At 34.1% G+C, this 25,228-nt stretch overlaps 1 protein-coding gene across 1 annotated transcript in view; it reads left to right on the top strand.

Annotated features, from left to right (window-relative positions):
• Positions 1–25,228, top strand: part of GLCCI1 (glucocorticoid induced transcript 1) — an 89,445-nt gene that overhangs the window by 38,072 nt on the left and 26,145 nt on the right. Inside the window, exons 4-5 of the mRNA XM_008563878.1 lie at positions 5,723–5,809; positions 18,591–18,704. Of these exons, the coding sequence (XP_008562100.1) occupies positions 5,723–5,809; positions 18,591–18,704 (201 nt within the window). The remainder of the gene's footprint in view (positions 1–5,722; positions 5,810–18,590; positions 18,705–25,228) is intronic.

Here is a 25,228-nt window from a genome sequence, read left to right as displayed (position 1 = left end):
CTCACTCTGGTTTCCTGACCTTTGTTTTCTGGTAGTACATTGGTTCTCAACTTTTTATGTCTTATAACCTATCAATTTTCTGTTGAAAATCCTGTAATAGGATTAAACAGCATTTACTGAGAAAGACATTTGTATGTTAGAGACATTATGCTATAAGAATTAAGGTCATAGAATTAAGATCATAGTTTAGAATTAGGTCGTAGTTTAGGGTGTAGTATGAGAAAGCAGAATACTGCTCAAAGTATTAATAATTATTTTATATAAATGAATTATGTAGGAGGTATTATATTGTTGGGAAATAGTATAAACCAAGTGGAAAGTTTTCTATGCTGTTGAAATTCTCATAGCTTTTGGAGGATAACTCAAGTGCCTTTTGCAATGAGGGTTGCATAAAATAATCCATGTTATGCTTCTAGCACAGTATGTAGGACATAATAGATGCTGATAAATGTTAGTTGCCTTTGTATTAGAATATGTTGTATTTTGCTGTTAGCATATTTAAATGTAATATTGAATCAAGTGGACAGAAAAGTCATCACTAGTGTCGACAATTGATCGTGCAATTATGATAATGAAGTCTAGACTGGTAGGAAATAGCATAGAAATGATATAACTACAGAGCATGAGAGGGCTCTGGAATTCAATAAATGATTTTTGGTAGGTCAGAATTAATTCCGTCAGGGCCGGCCCGGTGGCGCACTGGATGGTGCGCTGCTTGGGAAGCGCGGCTGCGCTCCCGCCGAGGGTTCGGATCCCACATACAGACCGGTTCCCGCTCACTGGCTGAGCGAGGTGCGGGAGCAACACCGAGGGTTGCAATCCCGTTGCCGGTCCCCGGTCCAGTACGGGGGCAACACTGAGGGTTGCGATCCGTTGCCGGACACGGAAAAAGACAAAAAAAGACAAAAAAAAAAAAGAATTAATTCCGTCAAAAGTGGCTATTGTGTGTCCACTGTGCAATCTTACAAATAAGACATGGTACATCAGATTTATAGGACCAAGTGCAGGAGAGTGGATTTGTATTCTTATGAAAATTACTCCCTCCCCTGTTACTTAGGTACCCGTTGGTGATATTTACACCATCATCTGAGCAACATTAGTTTTTATGATTTCAGTAGGGTTTTTTTTAGAATGGTATGAAAATATTTTTGTCAGTATCTAGTATTATCACTTATGTTGCTGATTCTCTGTTAATATGAGATTTCAAAACAGTATTTTAAAAGCTAGAGAGAAAAATGAGTAGGTATATGGTCAGCATGACACCTTTAATGCAGAATTTACATCTTATTCATTTTTACTTCCTTAGTCTAACACTGGTTTTTAAACTTTATCTTTCATCAGAATCATCTGGAGACTTATTAAAAAACAAAAACCAAAAACACCACCACAGATTGTTGGGCCTTATCTAAGAGCTCCAGATCTAGTACGTCTGTGATTGAGCCTGTGAATTTGCATTTTGGACGGGTTCCCCTTTGAGGATGGTGCTGTTCATCCAGAGAATACACTTTGAAACTGGTCTAATTTAATGAACACATAACTTGGTATATAGTTGAGCTTGATTTAAAAAAAAAAAATCAAGCATATAACTGCTACTATCACGGAATTCCATTTTTTTTTCATTTTTTGGCAGCTAGCTGCTATGGGGATCTGAACCCTTGACCGGCCAGCCAGTTTAATTATTAAAGCTTTTTAAAACCCTCCAAGAACGCATAAAATGCAATTTTAACCCTCTCGGTGTCTTTTTTCCAGCTGAAACCTGCCTTTTTCTACATTCTTTGTTAACCAGAATAGCTATTTATATCTATTTACCTCTGTTACCAAAAAAACAAAGAATTATTATATTAGAATTGTATTCTTTTGTGTTCCTTTGTAATGCTTCATCAGGATGGACTTTTCAAAATGATCTTTTAAATAAAGAAATGTTTAAAAATGTTGATTAGTCAAAAGAAAACCAAATCTCTAATGGATATATTTGGAAATGATGAAGAGTTTGTCATTGCGTATTTAAAATAATTTTTTTATAATTTAAGATCAGTCTGTAATCATAATTAATTCTTAATTTAAATACCATTGATTTTCAACTAATTCCATCTTATTTCATGCCAGTTTTATCGGTGCTATAATAACTATAGAATAATTAGCAGTCAATAATCATATTTCCATAATAAGTTATACACTCTAGTAAATTTCAAAGCCAAGGATAAACCATACAAAAAATAAATTTCAAAGTTTTAAATAAGATTTAAATTAGTTTTAAATAAGATTAAGAGAATTCTGTGAAGTGACTAATTTGGGGTTTTTTGAAAGTGGCTTTAGACTTTTGCATATTGAAAGGGAATATTTTCTTGCTAAGAGTTAGTTTGAACTGTTTTGAAAAAGCAGAAAAACTTATTTGCCCTTACTAGTTTGTAAATAAAGATAAAAATATAATTAACAAAAGTACCCCGTATGTTAGCTTCTTGTTTGACCTAGTTAAAAATAATTTTTCTAATGTGTATCCATTTTGAAGCCTGTGCAGTGGGATCATTCTCTGTATATTTCAGAGAAGTGGTGCTCACATAGGAAACTAGAGCTGAGAGGATAGACTTAGGGGTTGGAGAAAAAGTGTCATGGGCTAGACTTTAGAGAATTTGGGGGAGTAAGAATAAAAAAATGACCTCTTCTACCTGTAGGTTTCCTTTTCACACAGAGGGGATTTTTTTTTTTAAAGCCAACACCTTTTGGTCAACAGTCTTATAGATAGGCTTTATTTAGTTCTGTATTGCTCAAGTGTACAAAAGTTTCATTTTTTCTTCCCTGTTAGTCTAAGTGGAAACAGCTAGAAAGGAAGAATCCCCTAAAATGTGGTGGCTGAAGAGCAAGCTATTATATACAATACATATAATTGAGGACTATATTTCTTCCTAAGCTGTCTATGGAGAAGTGTTTTGCAGGATGTTAATAAGCATACTTATAAAATAAGTGTTCTGGGATCATACAAGTATGAGAAAGATAAGCAGATTTTGAAAAAAGTGTGTACGTGTACTTTTTTTTGAAATGTTGATTACATTGTACCTTAGGTAGAAGTTTTTCCCAAGTTTATTTGACCATGAAATTCTTTTGTCATATATTCTTACTAACATCCAGAAGCAATGGTATAAGTAGCACTGTTTTAAAAATTCCAGTCTAGATTAGTGGACAGAGTAACAGGCCAGTTGAAAGAGGCTACTTGCTAATGTGAAAGAAAAGAACTTTTGCTTTAAGAACTTTAACAATAAGTTTGTGTTGTTTATTTTCCCAATTCAAATGGTAAAACATTTCTCAAGTACTCAGATTTAATAAATTGGATTCAAATTAGTTCACCTTCTATGACTTCTCAAGCATTAGCTTTAAATGTAATAAATGCAGTAGCCATTTTCTGGTTTTGCATTGGCTAAAGTAACCTGTTAAAAATCAGTGATCAAATGTATAAAACACTACTCTCCAATAGAAGTTTCTGCAGTGATGGAAATGTTCCACATCTGTGCTGTCCTATATGGCGCCTAGTAGCCAATAACTACAAGTATGGTATATTGAGCATTTAAAATGTGCAAGTACAACTGAGGAACTGAATTTTTAATTTTATTTAATTTTCTTTAAATAGCTACATGTGGCTATTAGCTATTATGTTGGACAATGCACTCTACAATATATTTGTAGACCAGACCATTTTTCATGCTACAGTATTTGTTTTAAATTAATGTGATTAAAATTAAATTACTCTTTAGGGAGTATTTTTGGAAAGCTGAGACTATGATGAATATACTTAACTAATTTGTGTCCATGTAACTCTATAGCCACATGACTGAGGGAACTCTTCCAGTGTTTTTTCACTTAAAAAAAAATGCGTATGTTATTAGCTTGATTTCATGAACATAAATATTCTTTTGTGGTTAGTTTTTTTTTCTCATTATAACTAATAATTACATTCTGAAATAACCGAGTTAGTCTTCATATTCATTTTTAAGAAAAGAATGCTAATATGAAGAAAGAAGGTAATCCATGAGATAATAGACCTCAGATTTAGTTCCATTTCCCATTGGTATGCTTGGTGATATTAAAGCAGTTGCAAATTATTTGTGGCTATTGATTTATCTGTAAGTTGGAGATGCAGTATTTCTAAATGTCCTTTGAAGAAGTTAGAACTGTACAAAATGAAAATAATTAGTATTATAAATATTATTGTTAAATAATTATGAAACATGCCAAAAATTTTGTTCATTTTCTGTGAATATACTTTTGAGTTAGAAAGATTGTGATCCTTAATCATTTGATTTTTGGCAAGAGTAATGCTCACTTGGTAGAAACATAAAAGCAGTAAGTCATATAAATTCTCAAAAGTTTGACTAAAAAACTGTCATAAATAATTTTAGAATAAATTATTAAAGACATGATTATTTGGGGGGCTAAATTATTTTCAAATTAGTTTGTCTTATCTGGGATTGAACATAGGAAATTTTAATGATTTTTTTTTTGCAAGCAGCTTATTTAATATGTTGATACCTCTTATCCTTGCATTTGCCAATTGAATAAAATAATTTACTCTCTCAATTGACTAAATGGCTTTGTTTTAGTTGTGAACTGTTCAGGCAATTTATTTCCATATTCATTCAGCTAGCATTCAATTGTTACTAGTTTTATTTTGGAGTATCATTGCTGCTAAGAGATGGTAATTATTTAAAAAGTTGTCCACAAGCATTTTGAGCTGTATAAAGTAAAACTGATGACTTCTTCATAGGAGCTTATATATTATATGGATTCACAGTGTGGCCTTTACATAAATGCTGTTTTTTTCAATATATAATGAAAAAGAACTTTAAAGTCATATTATACTTATTGTAATAATTGTTACCCTTTGTCTTTAAATAGTGTTTTTTTACTTTCCCTAATTTACATTACACTAAGAGTCTTTTCATGTGTTGGGGGTGATATTTTAGTATTGCTTGATTTTTAGTACAACTATTAAATGATCTTACAACTTTATGGCATTATTTTTAGTGTATTATGTGTTTGGGTGTAGTATCTATTAATGGTTAAATAACTGAAAATGATATTTTAAGTAAAAAAAAGTTTCATTTTCTGACGTGTAGCTCAGTTTTGTTTTTTTAAGATGCATTACTTCAGTTTACAGTCAGTTTATTTAACTTACATTATACTTAATCTTTTCCTTTTTCAATTTTATAACTTTATATTTTTTATATGAAGATGCCTGATATTTTTCAATAAAAGATACTATTGCTAATTCTCTTTCCTGAGTATAGGAAGAGTAGTACAGTCAGCCCTCTAGCTGGCTAGATATTTGATATGTTGGCTGTCTATATAATACCACTGCTTCTGAGCTAGTTCTATTCAACTTCTGTCCATAGTATTTAGTAGAAATACTATTTGGCTGTTCCAATATGCAAATCTTTACAATTCTCTTTCAATTTGATAACTTGCAGTTATTAATATTGTTGATGTGAGTGTTTTAAGTAGGTGACTCAGAGACAATTTAGATCACATCTAATTCAGAATATGACAATGTTTTATACCTTTCACATGGTCATGAAAATCTTAGCATTTAAAGAATTTTAGTATAGCTCCCTAACTGGTATGTGCTAAGAATTTGAAATATGTTTTAGTTGCTTGAGATTAAGGAGTAGAGACAAAATTTCTTATTTTTTATATTCCCTTTTCTTTCTTTCTTTCTTTTTTTTTTTTAAAGACACCTAGCTGTTGGGCAGAAGAGGGAACAGAAAAGAGGTCACACCAACGTTCTGCGTCATGGGGGAGTGCTGATCAACTAAAAGAGGTAAATTATTTCTGTTTTTAGTATATAACCTATTTGGTACTAGCAGATTATCTCACTATTTCCTGAACATAATGGTATTTCTTTTGTTTGTCCTAGCCTTACTTATTTCAGAGTTTAAGGGTTGCAGTCTACATTTCAGTAAAGTCTGAGTTTACCTTATTTGTGTCCTTCATGCCCTTTATAAATATTTTTATGTACTCAATCAGCTTTAGCCTTTCCAGAATGAGGTCCGATTTTACATAATAATCTCTATATCTTGTTCACTTTAGTTATCTTTTGTTCCCCCTTCAGAATGCTTGGTCTTAAGTCATAGCAACCAGAACTATAGATCATATCTTTACACAATGGTAGGATAGTGTTTTCTGTTTCTAATAGCCTGTTTATGATATCCAACATATTGTTGCGCTTTGGAACCCAATAATACAGTGGAACACATGTCTTTTAGAAATAGTTTCTATGACTCATTCCCTTATTTATGAAGTATAATATCTTTATGTATATTTTGGATTATTTTTCCTGATAGTTTTATCTTTTATCCATCTTAATTCTTATCTGTTTTTATAAAATTACAGAAACTTAGAGCTGAAAGGTCATCTAGTCCATCTTTCACAAACACTCCTTAAAAAGATGGTCATCTAATCTGTTTTGATCATTCTCAGAGAGAAGAACTCATTACTTTACAAGAGAACGAGTTTGTTTAAACTTAAGTAGTTAAATATCTTCTCTTATTATAACTCAGAATTAAACCACTTAGTTTCTTCTCTGCCTTCTGGATTGATATATAGTAAGTCTACTTTAAATATTTGAAAGGCTAACAATTAGTCATTTTTTTTCTCCAGAGTAAACATCGACATTTCTCTCAAACGTTTCTCATATACCATAGTTTCCAGACCTCTGAGTATCATTACATATGCTATTAGTTATCACTGTTTCTCATATACTGTGGTATCTGGACTGCATAAAGTCTATTAGCATGATATTACATTTTTAGTAGCTTCTTTATGTTATGAATGTAGAGAAATCCTCAGTTCCCCTTACAAATACATATGCACAAAATCAGTTTTTCTCAGTAACAACAAAAAAGCAATTGAGTCTAATATATAGTCTAAAATAGCTACATATCTATGCATAAAATATGAATAACAAAAAAGCAAACTTGAAGTTTTATCTTGGAGTTAGATACAATCTGAAAGTCACCTACAAGATATGGTATAGTTGAACTCTAACTGCACTACAGCAACACAAGATATACCCTATTAAAAAAGAATGACTAACATGAGTGAGTGAGAAGATTTGATTTCTCTCCCCAGAAACCAATCATAAAGCTGGAAAAAACTGTCAAAACAACAGTTTCACTGCTCTGGAAATTAACCAAAAAAAAAAAAAAAAATTGAGAAGCTTTGTTCATGAAAACTAACTGAGGGTAAGAGTAGCACAAGTATGTGGTGTTTTGTCTAGTGTTTACTCCTCTTCCTCATCCCCAGCTCTTTTGGTGTGGCATTTTAATAAGCAAGGGACAGGCCTTTAAAACCAGCAGCTTTGCTACCCCTGCTGGAGAGAGAGCACTTGATATGAAGCATTGTAGGATAAAATAGAGATCTTGGTGGCATGTGAACAGGGAGGATCAACAATTGTTCTAGTCTGAGAAGGTAGTCCAGTTTGGGGCAAGCAACAACTTGGGGACTAATGGAATTTACTAGAGAGTTCTGGGAGGTAAGACAGTCATGTGGGTTTGATAAATTCCCCACATGTCCCAGTTTGACTAGAGGCTGTGGACATGCACACCAGCGGACAAAGTGGTCCCAAGCCACCTACGCATCCCTAGCCAAGAATAGGTGAAGAAGAGATTCAAGAGGGCCAGTGGTAGTAAAACCTGGGGCAGACTTCTAAAAGACCTGAACTTCGAATGCCCTCCTGTGTTCACATGTAAATCCCTTCAGTAGGGAGTGGGAGCCTTACTGGCTTGAGCTAAAATTCTGATCAATCTTTGGCTGAATACAAAGATGAATACTGGAGACCAGCTTAAAAAGCCCAGATTAAAATAATGGTTTAGAGGTGTCAGTGGCCATACATTGTGGGGGAACAGATTTTCAGACCATCAAGTTACTAAAACAACAAACAAACAAGACAGCAGCCACCCTCAGAGGGAAAAATCAGAATCTGGAGTTGCTGCAATAGATTATTTAAAATGTCTAGCATTCAACAAAAAATTTAGAAATATGCAAAGAAACAAAGTATGGCACATACTCAGGGAGAAAAAACAGTCAGTAGAAACACTGTCTGTATGTTTTATTTAGCATGAAAAGATATCAAAGCAGCTCTTAAAAGTATATTCAAAGAACCAAAGGAAAGTGTGTTCCAAGAATTGAAGGGAAGTAGGAATATAGGGACTCAATGAATAAAGAATGTCCACAAAGATACAGTCATTCTTAAAATGATGCAAACAATTCTAGGGTTAAAAAGGATGGTAACTAAAATTAAAAATTCATTAGATGAGTTTGATGGCAGATTTGAGATGGCAGAACAATCAGTGAATTAGAAGGTAGGTCAATGGAATTTATATTCACTGAAGAACAAAGAAAAAAGAGCCTCAGAGATCTGTATGTGAGACAACATACAGCCACATACACTTAATGGGAGACCCAGGAGAGAAGAGACAGAGCAGAGAAAAAAATTGAAGAAATAATGGCAGAAAACTTTCCAAATTTGGTGATAAAACAATCTACAGATTCAAGTTCAACTAACCCCAAATAGAAAAATACAGAGAGCCATGGGAAGACATGTTATAGTTAAAATCTTGAAAGATGGAAGACTCAAATGAGTCATCACACATAGGAGACTAATAATACTGTTAATCAGCTGACTTTTCATTTGAAACAATGAAGACCATAAGACATGACATATTCAAAGTGCTAAAAGAAAAAAAAATCATCAACCAAGTATTCTATATCCAGCAAAACTAGTCTTCCAAAATGAAAAAAAAGATGTTTCCAGACAAAGATTGAGACAATATCTTGCTAACAGATTGCCTTACAAGAAATACTAAAGGAAATCCTTTGGGCTGGAAGAAACTGACATCAGATATTAATTTCAATGCACAGGAAGAATTGAAGAGTGCTGGGAATAGGTATGTGGGTAAAGGTAAAAGAGTTTATAACACTGTTTTGTTGGGTTTATGGCATATAAAATAAGGATGTTATAATGCTGGCCTCGTAGAATGAGTTTGGAAGTATTCCCTCCTCTTCAGTTTATTGAAAGAGTTTGAGAAGAGTTGGTATTAGTTCTTTTTTAATTGTTTCGTAGAATTCAGCAGTAAAGCCATCTACTCCTGGAATTTCCTTTGTTGGGAGACTTTTTATTACTGCTTCAGACTCGTTACTTGTTATTGGTCTGTTTAGGTTTCATGATTCAACCTTGATAAGCTGTATGTGTGCAGGTAGTTATCTATTTCTTCTAGGTTTCCCAGTTTGTTCACATATAGTTCTTTGCAGTAGTCTCTTAGGATCCTTTGTATTTCTGTGGTATCATTGTAATGTCACTTTATTCATTTCTGATTTTCTATGAGTCTTCTTTTTTTTTTTTTCCTTTTTGTCTTTTTTACTGACCGGTAACGGGATCACAACCCTCGGTGTCGCGCCCATACCGGGGACCGGCAACGGGATCGCAACCCTCGGCGTTGCGCCCGCACCGCGCTCAGCCAGTGAGCGGGAACCAGTCTCCACATGGGATCCAAACCCTTGGCAGGAGTGCCGCAGTGCTCTCAAGCAGCGCACTCTCCATTGCGCCACCGGGCCGGCCCTCTATAAGTCTTCTTTTTTCTTCGTTAGTCTAGCTAAAGATATATTGATTTTGTTTATATTTTCTAAAAACCAACTCTTCAATCCATCAGTCTTTTGTATTATTTTTCAGTCTTTGATTCATTTATTTCTGCTGTGATTTTTGTTATTTCTCTCCTTCTACTGATTTGGGGTTTGGTTTGTTGTTTTTCTAGTTCCTTGAGGTATAACATTGGGATGTTTATTTGAAGTCTTTCTTCTTTTTTGATGTAGGCATTTATTGCTATAAACTTCTCTATTAGAACTTCTTTTGCTATATTCCCATACATTCTGGTATGTTGTATTTTCATTTTCATTTATCTACAGGAATGAATTTCCTTTTGATTTCTTCTTTGACCCATTCATTGTTTAGGAGAATGTTGTTTAATTTCCATGTATTTGTACAGTTTCTAGTGTCCTTTTTGTTGTTGATTGCTAGTTTTATTCCTTTGTAGTTGGAAAGGTAGTTGATATAATTTAAGTTTTTAAAATTTTTTTGAGTCTTGTTTTCTGACCTAATATATGGTCTATTCTAGAGAATGTTCCATGTGCTGCAGAAAGAATGTGGATTCTATAGCTGTTAGATGTAATATTCTATATATGTTCATTAGGTCCAATCAGCCTAGAGTAGAGATTAATTATGATGTTTCCTGGTTAATTTTCTGTCTGGATGATCTGTCCTTTGCTGAAAGTAGGCTGTTGAAGTCCCCAGCTACTATTGTACTGGAGTCTATTTCTCCCATTAGGTCTAATAGTAATTGCTTTATATAATTGAGTGTTCCAGAGATCAATGCATATATGTTTAGACTTGTTATATCCTCTTGTTGAACTGATCCCTCTATATAATGACCTTCCTTATCTTTTTTTATTTTCTGTGGCTTGAAGTCTTTTTTATCTGATATAGTAGCTACTCCTGCTCTTTCTTGGTTTCCATTTGCATAAAATATCTTTTTCTATCCCTTCACTTTCAGACATTGTGTGTCTTTACAGGTGAAGTGAGTTTCTTGTAGGCAGCATATTGTTGGTTCTTCTATTATAATCCGTTGAGCCACTCTGTGTCTTTTAATTGGGGGCATGTAATCCATTTACATTTTGAGTTATTAATGATATGTAGGGACTTGTTATTGCAATTTTGTTTTTTTCTTTTTTTAAATCCTTTTTTCTAGTCTTACTGTCTTACTTTGTGATTGATGGTTTTCTTTAGCAGTGTATTTTGATTTCTCTATTTATGTTTAATGTGTCTCATAAGTTTTTGTATTATGGTTACCATGAGGCTTATAAAAAACATGTTACAGTTCTAACAGATTATTTTAGACTAATAACAACTAAATTTTGATATGTAAGAATAAAGAAAGAATGAAAGCCAATTTTGTGCTTTGACATCATCCCCAACCCCCCCACTTTTTGACATTTTGTTGTTTCAAGTTACATCTTTTAATATTGCCTGTCTCTTCTATGGTTGTTTTATATGTTAGTGTCTTCTTAGGTTTGTATTTTAGTCTCCATATTAAGGATTAAGCAGTTTATTAACCTTCCTTATGACACTGGAGTATCGTGAGGTTGTCTGTGAACTAACTTTACTAATGAGTTTTGTACCTTCAAATGCTTTCTTGCTGTTTCTTAGCATCATCATCTTTCAGATTGAAGAATTTCCTTTAGCATTTCTTGTAAGGCCAGTCTATTGTGGATGAATTCCCTTAGCTTTTGTTTGTCTGGAAGAGACTTTATTTCTCCTTCATATTTGGAAGTTAGTTTTGCTGGATAGAGAATTCTTGGCCAAAGGTCTTTTTCCTTCAGCACCCTGAATGTATCATTCCATTCTCTTCTGGCCTTTTTGGTTTCTACTGAGAAATCTGCTGAGAGATGTATTGGGGCACCATTGAATGTTATGTTTTTTTCTCTTGCTGCTTTTAGTATCCTTTCTTTGTCTTTGGTTTTTGATAATTGTAATATGATGTGCCTTAGGGTGTTTCTCCTTGGATTGTATTTGATTGGTGACCTCTGAGCTTCCTGTACCTGAGTGCTGTCATCTTTCTCCTTTCTCGGGAAATTTTTAGACATTATTTCCTTGAATATTCTTTCAATGTCTCTTCCTTTTTTTTTCCCCTTTGGGTTTGCCAAATATGGGTAGGTTATTTCGCTTGAGGGAATCCTGTATTTGCTGTATTTCTGTTTCATTTTTTATTCTTTTTCTTTTGCTCTTCTTATTTGATAATTTCATATGTTTTATATTTGAGGCCACTGATTCTTTCCTCTGTTTGATTAAGCCTGCTGTTGGAGCTTTCTTTCAAGTTTTTCAGTTCAGATAATGTATTCTTTTTTTCTAGAATTTCTATTTTTTTTGAATTGATTCAGTTCCTCTGTCAAGTTTCTCATTCTGCTCCTGGACTTTTTTCCACATATCATTTAATTTTCTATCTCTATTTTCTTGTCATTCACTGAACATCCTTAAGGGTGTTATTCTGAATTTTCTGTCATACATTTCATAAATCTACCGTTTTTCTGGGTTTATTGCTGTTGCTTGGTTTGTTTCCTCTAATGGTGTTGCATTTCTCTGTTCTTTCTTGATCTTTGTGTCTTTGTGTTGATGCCTGGTATTTGCGAAGACTGCTCTCTCTTCTAGGTTTTATAGGTATTCTTTGGTGGTGTTAGACCTTTACTCATTAATATCAGAGCTTTGTCTCTAATCTGTGGGTTGTTTTTTTTCCTTTTAGTTCTATGTTGGATTATTATCTACCACTAATACTTAAACTCTGCACTGAAACTAATTTGTTGTCCTTTGGTTAATTCCAAAATGGGGGAACTTCATGTGGGGACCAGCTCTTGAGCACTGTGGTTTATTTAAATTGCTGCTTTGCTGCTGATACTCTGGGGGAGGCTTCTTTTGCAGCTCAGATTTTAATTGTTGATCTTTTAATCACTTCCAGGTCTCACGAGGTCAGGTACACCTGGACTGTGTGGTAATTCTGTCCTGGGACTGAGTTTTTTCAGCAAATTGCACCCCTTGCAGTTTTGTCTCCCTTACCAGTCTCCACTGAGTGGGCCCATGTCATTTGGAAAGCAGATCAGCTGCCCGCTCTTTGTCCCAGTATTCCCCTGCTGAGCCAGCCTTCCCCTGCATTCCAAATGCTTCCTGTGTGGTGGGCCATGCACCATTCCCTTGCGATGACTCACCTGCCTCTGGGTGGTTCCTTTTTTTGGGTCAGCTGTTGCCCCTTACTCCTGTGTGGGTTTATGGGAAGTCTGTCAGTGGTCTTGCTGGCCTGGGGGCTGGTATGGTGTGTGTGGAGGCCCACTTTTCCCTTGTGGATTCCAGGCAACTTCATGCAAAGGGCTCAGCTTTAGCTTTTCCTGGCTCCTGCTCGTGTGCTCACTGGGGCCGGCCCTGGAGCAGCCAGGGCTCCAGTTTGTCAGAGCAGTCCCTTCTTTCTCTCACTACAACTTCTCCCTCCTTCACGAATTCCCTGGGTCTCTCCTCCTCTTTCCCCAAGTTCCAGCTGTCCCAGGTTGGCAGTCTTTGCTTTTTAATAGTTGTTAATTGATTAGATGTGGGATAGAGTGATACTGAGGACTGTCTATTCTGCCATCTTGATCTGTCTTTGTTCCATGTAAGATTTTTTTTTTTTTATCTCCTGGTGAGTTATTAACTTGATTCTTTAAGCAGTATAGAATGATGGTTGAGAGAGCAGAGTCTGAATTCCACTTCCTCAGTTCAGACACTTGTTTCACCATTTAACTTGGTGACTGTAAGCAAGCCTTTTAACTTTTCCACCTCTATCTTCTCACTTCTAAAATGGGGATAATAATATATACATATTATATGTTTTTGTTGAAAAACAAATGATATAATTCACATAAAAGCAAGTGGCAGTGTGCCTTCTACGTTTCTAGTGCTCAATATATAGTTATTACTTGGGCAAATTTCAATGATGCTTTTCTGTTGGTGGTTGCCAGAGTCACCAAATGGTTCTACAAGTTACTCTTTGAACAATTGTTAGAAATAATATGTTACTAATCAGAATGTACATCTTTAGAGTATTTTCTGCATGCTGAATTATAATTAGTTTAAAATTGTGTTGCCAGAATTTGGCAAAGGATAAATTTCCATTACAGGAATACCTCTTTACACTAAGAGTGTGTGTTTTAATATCTCAGTTGGAAACGTCATTAACAGAAATAGGTATCATAGTTGTGTATTTGCAGAGGTCTTCTGTTTTCCAGTAGCTCATTCCTCTTCCCTGTGCAAGACCGGAAGCATAGCTCCCCAGCCCTCTTGACTTACCAGTAGGATTCTCTCTTTACTCAGCACTGTTTTCCACCACACCTTAGAACCTAAGAACAGCTCTGGGTATGTCATTTCTCTCCTTCCAGGTAACTGAACTAAGAATTCTTGCCTCATTTGAACCAGGTCACTGCCTTTCTACTCTTAAGCTATTACCTTCACTGACCTGGTATTGAAGATACGAGCAATTCCTCCAGAAAATCTATAATCAAGGATACTGTGTTAAAATAAAAGAACATTTTCTCCAGCAATGTATGGAGAGTTCTAGTTGTTTCATGTTTTTGCTAGAATTTGGTGTTGACATCTTCTAAGCTTAGCTATTCTGATGGGTGTTAATTTACATTTTCCTGATGAGAATGATGTTGATCACCTTTTCTTCTGCTTTCTGTCCATTTAGATATTCTTTGGCTAAGTCCCTGTTCAAGTCTTTTGCATACACTTTAAATAGTTTGGCTTTTTTCCCCCTTATTACTTTGTAGGAGTTCTTTACATATTCTGGATATGAGTCCTTTGTTGGATATATGTAATGTGCATATCTTTTACCAGTGTATGGTCTGCCTTTTCACTTTCTTATGGTGTCTCTACTTTATTTTTACAAAAGGAAAAAATTATAGCTATTAGTTTTCATTCTTATTTAAATACGATTTTAGCTTATAGTCACCATGCTCTAGATGGGTACTACCCTATAGGGCATCATTGTGTGCATTAGAAAAAAGCAACCCCTCTGAGTGGATGTAGCCCCATTAGTATAAGATTTTAAAGGGACAGTGCCTTTTAATGAAGGAAAAGATTTCTTCTAGAAAGTCACAGTACTCTGCCAAGGCTTATAGCTTGCTGAGTGGAGCTCGGTCTGGCCTGCATTTTAGTACATACGCCCACCCCCCCCAACCCTTCCCACCTGGTGCCTTAATACTTGCTCAGTATTCAAACTGTACAACTGAAAATGGCAGCACAGGGCAGATTATCATTAAATAGTCAAAGTTTCTAACTGTTGAATACAAATTATTTAGATTTAAAAAAATTTTTTTTTATTGAATCATAATTGATTATACATGTCTTTGGGGTTCAATGTTGACATATGTTGATCAAATCAATATTACTAGCATATATACTGTTGCAAATTGTACTTATTCTTTATGCCCCTTGTCCAGTCTCTCCCCATCCCCCTCCATCCTCCCCCCTCTAATTACCCTAGACTTCTTCTCTCCTTCTGAAAGAGTAATGGTTTCTTTGTTGATTTGTTGCCTAGAACATATACTTTAGTTATACATCACATTTTCTCTTTTCAGAATGTTGTTTTTGTTAAGTTGGAGGAACTGAGCTCTACAATTAATTGCCCAGTTTTGAGTACATTATGTCATAAAAGTTTGGCTGTAAGTTAGATGTCTGACACCCAGGATATATTTTTCCTGCTGAAATGTTCTGTGGAATATCGGTTCTAAACCAATATAAACCCTAACCGGTATAAACCCTAACCACTGTTTATAGCAGGCTTTCTGTAGCAGATAATGTTCAGAGTTCTGTCTTAGGATAACAACAACGTACTTCCCATCTTGTCCTAACATCTTGAGCTCCCAGCTACCTCTGATGGATGTCCTTGCATCTTGGTGTAGTGGTGTCTGTTGGTAAGAAGGATTAGCTGAGGATACCAGGTCTCTTGCTAGTAATAACCTATTAAATTTTTCCTGGTTTTAGACTAGCTCTCTTTATTTTATTTTCTTCTCTTCCCAAAGCCCCAGGATCCTGCTTTGCTTCTCACTGCTACCACTTAGTCCTGTTAAATTAGAATTTCTCATTTCCCTGGCCTAATGTGGAATAGAATTCATTCTGAGAAATATTTCCCTCCCCTCAGTCCCTGAAGCAAAAATGGTCAGTCAGTCCATTGACACTAAGAGTTTTGGTTTGTTTTATTTTGTTTTCAGATATTAACAGTAGTGGAGGAAACAAACATGACAAAAATAGCAAATAAACAAAGGTATTATCAAGTTTCCAAAAAATGTATTCCTGGTTCTCATATTTTAAGTGAGGCCAGTTCCTGATTTTCCTTTATCTAATTCCACAAATGTTTTAGTTTTTTCTTTGTGACTATTTATATTGTGTTCTCTCTACAATTGCTTTTTCTTCTTTGTGAACCGGGGTCACTTACTCCCTAACTTTTTTAAACCTTGGAGATGGTGTACTTGGTACTCCTTTCATGTTTAAAGAAGACTTCTTTCTCCTTCCCTCTTTATTTTTTTCTTAAGGCCACAGAGTAGTTAATGAATATTTAAAAGCATAAAGTAAGCTTCATGTATAGTTTAGTTTAAAAAAATCCAGTCAGTATAATTTCATGTTCTTTTTTTAAAAGAAGGTTATGTTGGGCATTTCATCATAGTAACTAAGGTAGGTAGGCCCGATGAAGTGAGGACCGAGAGCTTCTGTGTGATATGATGGAATGTTGGCTTAGAGAGGCTATTTTAGGCAGAGGTTCAGAACTATGGATCAGATGGCAGGGGGAAATTACACCTTTCTTCTGCCTTTTCCTCCAAGAGACACCTTTGTGTTTGCTCTCCACTAGTACTGAGATTGGGGAGAAGAGGTGGCTAGGGATAGCCATGGGGGTTCTTTAGCATCAAAGGGAAAAGATAAGGGAAATTCTAAGCAAAGGTTGTGGAAAGTGAGTATTTGCAGTTGCCCTGTTTTTATGTAGCTCTGCCCCTCTTCTGAATGTGGTGTAAATAGCACAGGAACCTTCTGTATTTCGAAGCAAAGGAGAACTTTATGGCATGGTAGTCTTGCTTCTATTTCACATACTTCTAGAATTTGTAATGTTCTGAGTACAGTGTATATATATTTAGGAAGATTGGCTTACCTTTTACCTTAATCCCTACTGAATTGTAAATAATAGCATAACTTTTACATTCCAAAGAATTAAGTGTTCTGTGAAAAGCTATAAGGTTGCATTGTTTAAATTGGTATTCCAAGCAAAGTAAGATACTAGCACGATGTAAGATTTTTGTTTCAGGCGTTTGTTAAACCTGCTTAGAATAAAACTTCTGGCTTATTTTGATGTCTCAGAGTCCTTGAAAAATATATCGATTAAGATTGATCGATTTTAAGGTTGTTTCTGTTTGTTTATTTTCAAAGATTATTTTAAAAATGAATAAGTACAGATTGCCTTGATTAATCTCTAGGCATTGTGGGCTTTTCTGTACAAGCTATTGTCAGTTTTGAAATACTACCAAAACATTAATATTCAGAAAACAATTTTATACCTCTATCCTAATTAAATTACTTGTACAATTTGAAATACTATGTATTTTTATCATGGAAAGGACTCTGTCTTGATTTATGATGATTACCTACTAATTTTGATTCCTTTTCTCATGAAAATCAGTGTTCTATATTAGAAAATTGTCATCGCAACAGAGCAGAAAACACAAATATTAACATAATCTTATTTGTACATCTTTTGCCAAGGACATTATATGAGAGGATCCGTAAACTACAAAGAGCTTTAAAAAACTAAAGGGATCTAAAGACTTTAATATAAAAGAAAGGAAATAAATTATTCCTGTCTTTGGGTGCTTTATTTCCTTCCATATTGTTTTGCTTCTACTGTTTGCCATAGGTAAAAGTTAGATTTCCCAACAGCGTATATACTTTTTTCCTTGAGCATTTATAGTCTTTAATAGTAATTGTCTATTGTGCTTTTTATTCCTATGACTATTCAAGGTGAATATTTAGATAATTTTATAATACATTATATTTTTGTTATATCTCTCTGAGAAAATCAATATATTTCACAGACTATACTTTGTAATTGCATTTTACCTAGTAGATAACATAAATCTGGGTTCACTGTAGGTATTCAATAAATAATTATTGATTGATAAATGTTCGCATCTTTTCTACAAGGAAAATAATACTAATATTAAATGACTTCCCCCAAATTGCTAATGGTTCCCTTTAAAGTGCTCAGAATTTTGTTTTACTTCTTGTCTATCATACTTAAAGCAGATTATTAATCACCTAAAATATGTTAGTAGTTTAATGAATTCCAGGCCATATTGTAGTAAATTTTCTATTAAACTTGGGTGTGTGAGCCTTCCTGTTTGGAGAATACACCCTAAATTATATTTGTTTTTAAAAGTTGTATGACTAAAGAGTAATATATAGTAAGATATTAAATATGAATAAATTACTAAATAGCTCTGAATCTCCTCACCACAGTGGGATTTACAATTTTAAAGTGTTTAGTAATTAATAAACCAGATCCATTTTGTTTATATAAGACAGGAACTTAGAAACTAATGTGATCCCTATATTAAGAGATCAGGTTTGATTTTAATCAGTAGGCATCTGAAATATTTTTCTCCTTACAAAAGTTTTTTTATAAAAGGAAGATATTTCTGGTGTCGCATAGGTAAAATCTGAAATAATCTGGGGAAATTTAGTCTACTTATTTGCCAATGTCACTATTTAAATTTGTAGAAATGAAGCATTTGTAGTATATATTTATTTCTCATTTTCAGTAGTCTTAATCATAAAAACCTAGAAGAATAATTCATTGTGGTGAAATACTATATCTTGTTGAAAGCTTTGAGAAAAAAAGTCATCAATATCCCCAAACTGAAGAAATAAATACAAAATTTGGTTTTCACTTTGTTCTCTTCTTGCTTCTCCTTCCCTCCCTACAAAGCAGATTGCCAAACTGAGGCAGCAACTACAACGCAGTAAACAGAGTAGTCGTCACAGTAAGGAGAAAGATCGGCAGTCACCTCTCCATGGCAACCATATAACAATCGGTCACACTCAGGTAGGCTAACTTCTTCTTGTTTTTATTTGAATATTTCATTTGAGTTCATTACTAAGGGAGAATTCATCATTTTAAGATTTTAAAAAAGTCACATAAATCTTTAGATTTACTAATACTACTGTTTGTTAAATTGTTGTAAGATTTTTTAAAGCCATTATATCTAATCTTCATTTAATAACAGACATAACAGAGTATAGTGGTCTCAAGGATGATACTAGTCTGGGCTGATATCCTAGCTCATTCACTTATTGAGCAACTATATGGGTATTATCTCATTTAATCTTCCTAATACTTCTTTAATACATCTATCTCTGTATTTCTCTCTATATTTTATTCCTATTTTACGTATGAAGAAATTGAGGATTAGAGTTTTTATTTTCCCACCTGAAAAGTGTACAATATATCCCATGGAACAAAATTTGGGAAATGCTACCCTAGACCAAATTCCCTTACAAATGTTGCTGTAAATATTAGTAAATCAAATATAGGAGTATAGCAGAGGAAACCTAAGTAGTGTAGGTTTGTTTCACAAAGATAAGGATGATTCAACATTAGGAAATATATTAATTTAGTTTGTTGCATCAGAAAGTTAAAGCAGGAAAAAAAACCATTTGCTTTTATAGATGCTGAATAATAGTTGATAAAAACTATTTGTGATTGAAAAAAGGACTCTTATTAAAGTAAAAATAGGACACTTTCTAATGCGACTAACTGCAAATGTAGTGAGACCCTAACAATAAAATATTATCAGCATTACTGTTAAAATAAAAATCAAGTCACAGATGTCTGTAATTATTGACATTATTTGCTGTATTAGTTTAGAGGTTCTAGACAGAGCAGTACGAAAAAGAATTATCACTTTGCTTATGACATTGTATGTTTATGAAATCAAAGTGAGTTAACTAGACTATTAAAGCTAATGATAGGATTACTAGAATGAAAATTACTGACAATATCAAATGTTGATGAGGATGTGGAACAACTAGAACAGCCTTCACTTTGCTAGTGGAAACAAAATGGTACACCTATTTTGGCAAACAGCTTGTCTTTTTCTTAAGTTAAACATACATTGACCATTCAACCCAGAATTTCTGCCTTTTTCTTTTCTTTTTTTTTTTTTTCGTGTCCGGCAACGGATCGCAACCCTCAGTGTCGCGCCCGTACCGGACGGCGTTGCGTCCGCACCTCGCTCAGCCAGTGAGCGGGAACCGGTCTGTATGTGGGATCCGAACCCTTGGCAGGAGCGCCACCGCGCTCTCAAGCGGCGCACTGTAGCAGTGCGCCACCAGGCCGGCCCCTTTCTGCCTTTTTCTATCTGTCCACAAGAAGTAAATGCATTTGTCCACACAGAGACTTGTACATCAGTGTTCTTGGAGGCATTATTCATAAGAGTAAAAAAAGGGAAACAAATATCCATCAACCAGTGAATGGATAAACATGTCATATATCCATTCAATGTAATACGATTCAGCAATAAAATGGAAGGAACTACTGATACATATGACAACATGATTGAATCTCAGAAACATCATGCTAAGTGAAAGAAGTGAGTGAAAGGCTATATACTGTATGATTCATTATAATAAATTCTTACAAAGGCAAAATTATAGAAACAAAGTACTGAGGGTGGGGATTGACTGCGGAGAGGCCCTAGGGAATTTTTTCGGGTGATAGAAGGTTCTAAATGTGACTGTACTGATAATTGGATGGTAGTATATGTTTAACAAAGCTCAGCTAACTGCACACTTAACATGGGAGGATTTTATTGTATGCTGATTATACCTCATCAAAGCTGTAAAACAAACTGGTAAGGTTCAGACATTAAAAGTGCAAATTCAAATATGCCTTCCTTTTTCTTCTTAAAAGAATTCTGATGGAATTAACATTTATTCTTATTCTGTTTGTTTCAAGTGCTCTTTCTCTACGAGTCCAATGCACTTAACACTAGATCGATTGGTTTGACTTAACAGAAAAAGACTTATGCAGTTCAAATTTACATAGAATTTTTTGGCATGCAGTTGTGCTTAAAAATAATTATCTTTTGCTGTACATATCAAAATATTTGTAGGTGAAATATGAAGTCTAAAATGTGCTTTAAAATACTCCAAGAACAAAAATAATGGGAGTTTAGATGAAATAAATTGGCAAATGTTGGTAATTCTTGAAGTTGGCTGATGCACCTGAGAGTTCATTATTCTATTATGTCTAATTATGTTTATGGTTGGAATTTTCTGTAATAAAAGGAAAAAAACAAATTCAATGAGACGATTAGAAAAAATAAAAACACAAAAATTCAGTAGTTTTTTCTCATACTAGCAATTATTTTAGGAAATATGAAAAATATAAAATGCTTAGAATTAAACTTCCATATGCAAACTATACATCTTTACTGAGGATATGAAACATAAAATAGAGACATAAATGGAAAGTCTTAACACATTAATGGATAGGAAGTCTCAATATTTTTCAAATAGAGTTTACCCCCAAATTCATGTACAAATTGTTTAAGTTTTGAGTTTCAGTGGAAATTTAAAAGGAATTGTTTTTATTACTTGAAAAGTTGTCTTCAAAGGACATATGGACAAGCAAGTCCCATTAGTAAAAAAGAAAGTCCGAAAAGACTTTTCCTACAGCCTACCAAAATGTACTATAAAATTACAGCAATTAAAGTGCAGTTCCATATAGGGATTATCAGATAGTAATTCAAAGAAATCAAACATAGACTCTATACAGAAATGTTGGGACAGTCGGATTACTATGTGTGAAAAAAATATTAAGACCTCTGCCTTACACAGTAGAGAAAAATAAATCATGACAGGTTAAAGTATTAAATATGAAAAATCATAAAAGTTCTGAAAGAAAAATATTTGATACTTAAGAAACAACAAATGTACGATAAAGAGTTAAACTTCATATGGAAAAAGTTCATGCATCAGTAAGAGACAAAGAACATTAATGGGCAGCATTTCACAGATGGCAGGAACACAGCACTGAATATGGAAATATTAATGTGTTAACTGATGATTAACAGTGCACCTCAGTATGAATCATAAACATCAACATTGATCATTTAGTGTAAGATAGATATCATATATTGTTTTAATTTTTACCTTGCTACTCTTCATTTTCTTATTTCTTTCTTATTGTTGTACAAGTCCCTTGAGCATCAAAAAGCTTGTCTTAAACTTCTTGGTATCCCCCACAACAGTTCTCAGAGATGGTTAATTTTTTTCTTTTTTTTAGTTTTTTAAATAAATTTTTTATGTTAACATTTACTTGTACATACTGGTGGAATACAGTGGGTTGTTTCAATACATGTATATGATTCACTTCTGGTAGATAACATAGTTTTGTACCCATTGTTTCTCTTTATCCCCCTTCCTGCATGCCCTCCGTCCCCTCCTGGCCTCTGATACCCATTATTCTATTCTCTGCTTATATCAGAAATCCTCCTCCCCCTTTTTTTCAGATGCCACGTATGAGTGAGTTATTTCTCTTTCTGTGCCTGGCTTACTTCACTTAACAGTTCCATCCATGTTGCTGTAGATGATAGGGTTTTTTTTTTTTTAATAGCTGAAAAAAAATGGTATACATACCATTGTGTATGTATACCACAGTTTGTTTTTTCCATGTATCATTTGATGGGCATTTAGGTCAATTCCATCTTTTTACTATTGTGAACAGTGCTGCAATAAACATGGGGATACAGGTGTCTTTTCTGTATATTGATTTCATTTCCTTTGGTTTTATACCTGGTACAGGGATATCTGAGTCATAAGGTAGATCAATTTTTAGTTGTCTGAAGAACTTCCATACTGTTTTCCACAATGGCTGTACCAATTTACATTCCCATCAGCAATGTAGGAGATTTCCTTTTTTTTTCATGTCCTACCCAGCATTTGTTGATAATAGCTATTGTAACTGGAGTGATATGATATCTCATTGTGGTTTTAATTTGCATTTACCTGATGATAGGTAATGTTGAGCATTTCATGTGCCTATTTGCCATTTGTATGTCTTCTTTTGAAAAATGTCTTTTCAGGTCCTTTGCCCATTTTTAAATTGGGTTATTTGGTTTTTTGCTGTTAAATTGTTTGCGTTCCTCATATATTCTCAATATTAGCCCTTTGTCTGATGTGTACTTTGCAAACACTTTTGCCCATTCTGTAAGTTGTCTCTTCACATTATTGGTAGTGTCTCTTGCTGTGAAGCTTTTAGTTTGATGTAGTCCCATTTGTGTATTTTTGCTTTAGTTGCCTGTGCCTTTGTAGTCTCACTCAAAACACTGCCTATTCCCATTTCATGTAGCATTTCCCCTATGTTTTCTTCTAGTAGTTTCATAGTTTCAGGTCATAAATTTAGATGTCTGATCCATTTTGAGTTGATTATTGTGGATGATGAGAGATAGGTGTCTAGTTTTAATCTTCTGCATATGGATAGCCAGTTTTCCCAGCACTATTTATTGAAGAGGCTGTCCCTTCACCATTGTATATTTTTGGCACCTTTGTTGAAAACTAGTTGACTGTAAATGTGTGGGTTTATTTCGATGCTCTCTATTCTGTTCCATTGGTCTATTTGCCTATTTTTATACCAGTACTATGCTGTTTTGTTACTATAATTTTATAGCTTTGAAGTCAGAAAGTGTGATGCCTCCAACTTTGTTCTTTTTGTTCATGATTGCTTTGGCTATATGGAGTCTTTTCTGGTTACATACAAATTTTAAGATAATTTTTTCCATTTCTGTTAAGAATGTCATTGGTATTTTGATAGGGATTGCATTGAATGTGTAGATTGCTTTGGGTAATATGGACATTTTGATGATATTAATTCTTCTAACCCATGAACATAGGATATCTTTCCATTTATTAGAGTCCTGTTCAATTTTTTTCAGCTAATGTTTTATAGTTTTCATTGTAGAGGTCTTTGACCTACTTGGTTAAATTTACTCCTAGGTATTTTAATTTTTGGTAGCTATTGTGAATAGGATTTTTTAAATATCTTCTTCAGTTATTTCATTATTGGCATATAAGAAAGCTATTGATTTTTGTATGTTGATTTTGTATCCTGCCACCATACTAAGTTCATTTAGTAGGTCTAGTAATTTTTTGGTGGAGTCTTTAGAATTTTATATACATGTATATGATCATGTCATCTGCAAATAGGTATAGTTTGACTTCCTCCTTTCCAATTTGAATATCCTTTATTGCTTTCTCTTGCCTTATTGCACTGGCTAGAACTTCTAGTACTATGTTGAATATGAGTGGGGAAAGTGGGCATCCTTGTCTTGCTCCATCCAGATCTTAGAGGAAAAGCTTCCAGTTGTTGTCCGTTCAGTATGATATTAGCTATGGGTTTGTCATATATGGCCTTTATTGTATTGAGGTACATTCCTTCAACACCTAAGTTTTTGAATGTTTTTATCATGAATAGGTTTTGGATTTTATCAGATGCTTTTTCTGCTTCTGTTGAAATGATTGTATGGCTTTATTTTATTCTCTTGATGTGATGTAACGTGTTTATAGATTTGCATACTTCAGACCATCCTTGTATCCCTGTGATGAATCCTACTTGATCATGGTCTATGATCTTTTTAATGTATTGTTGGAGTCTGTGTCCTGGTATTTTGTTGAGGATCTTTGCATCTATGTTCATTAGGAGTATTAGTCTGTAGTTTTCTTTTTTTGGTTGTGTTTTCTTTCAGTTTTGGTATGAGGGTAATGCCTGACCTCTTAGAATGAGTTTGGAAGTATTTCCTCCTCTTCAAGTTTTTGGAAGAGTTTGAGAAGAATTAATATTAGTTTTTCTTAACTGTTTGGAAGAATTCATCAGTGAAGCCATCTGGTCCTGGAATTTCCTTTGTTGGAAGACTCTTTATTACTGCTTCAATATGATTACTTGCTATCGGACTGTTTAGTTTTCCTAGTTTTTCATGATTCAACTTTGGTAAGTTGTATGTGTCCAGGAATTTATCAGTTTCTTCTAGGTTTTCCAGTTTGTTTGCATACAGTTGTTTGTAGTAGTATCTTATGATCCTTTATATTTCTGAAGTATCAGTTGTAATGTTTACTTTTTCATTTCTAATTTTATTTATTTGTCTTCTCTTTTTTTGTATTAGATTAGGTAAAGATTTATTGATTTTATCTCTTCTGAAAACCAGCTCTTTGTTTCGTGGATCTTTTTTGTTGTTGTTGTTGTTTTTTTTTTAACCTCTAATTAATTTTTTTATTTTTTATTTTTTTGGACCGGTAAGAGGATTGTAACCTTTGGCACGTTGTAGTCCGCACCACGCTCAGCCAGTGAGCACACCAGCTATCCCTATATAGGATCCGAACCCACGGCCTCAGCACTACCAGCGCTGCACTCTCCCGAATGAGCCACAGGGCAGACCCTAAGCTCTAATTCATTTATTTCTGCTGTGATCTTTGTTATTTCTCTCCTTCTACTGATTTTGGGTTTGGTTGTTGTTTTTCTAGTTCCTTGAGGTGTAACATTAGGTTGTTTATTTGAAGTCTTTCTTCTTTTTT

Source organism: Galeopterus variegatus, unplaced genomic scaffold (genome assembly GCF_000696425.1).
Source record: "Galeopterus variegatus unplaced genomic scaffold, G_variegatus-3.0.2 Scaffold177, whole genome shotgun sequence".
Taxonomy (NCBI): Eukaryota; Metazoa; Chordata; class Mammalia; order Dermoptera; family Cynocephalidae; genus Galeopterus; species Galeopterus variegatus.
The sequence above is the reverse complement of the archived record's forward strand: the minus strand, read 5'-3'. Positions and strand labels throughout refer to the sequence as shown.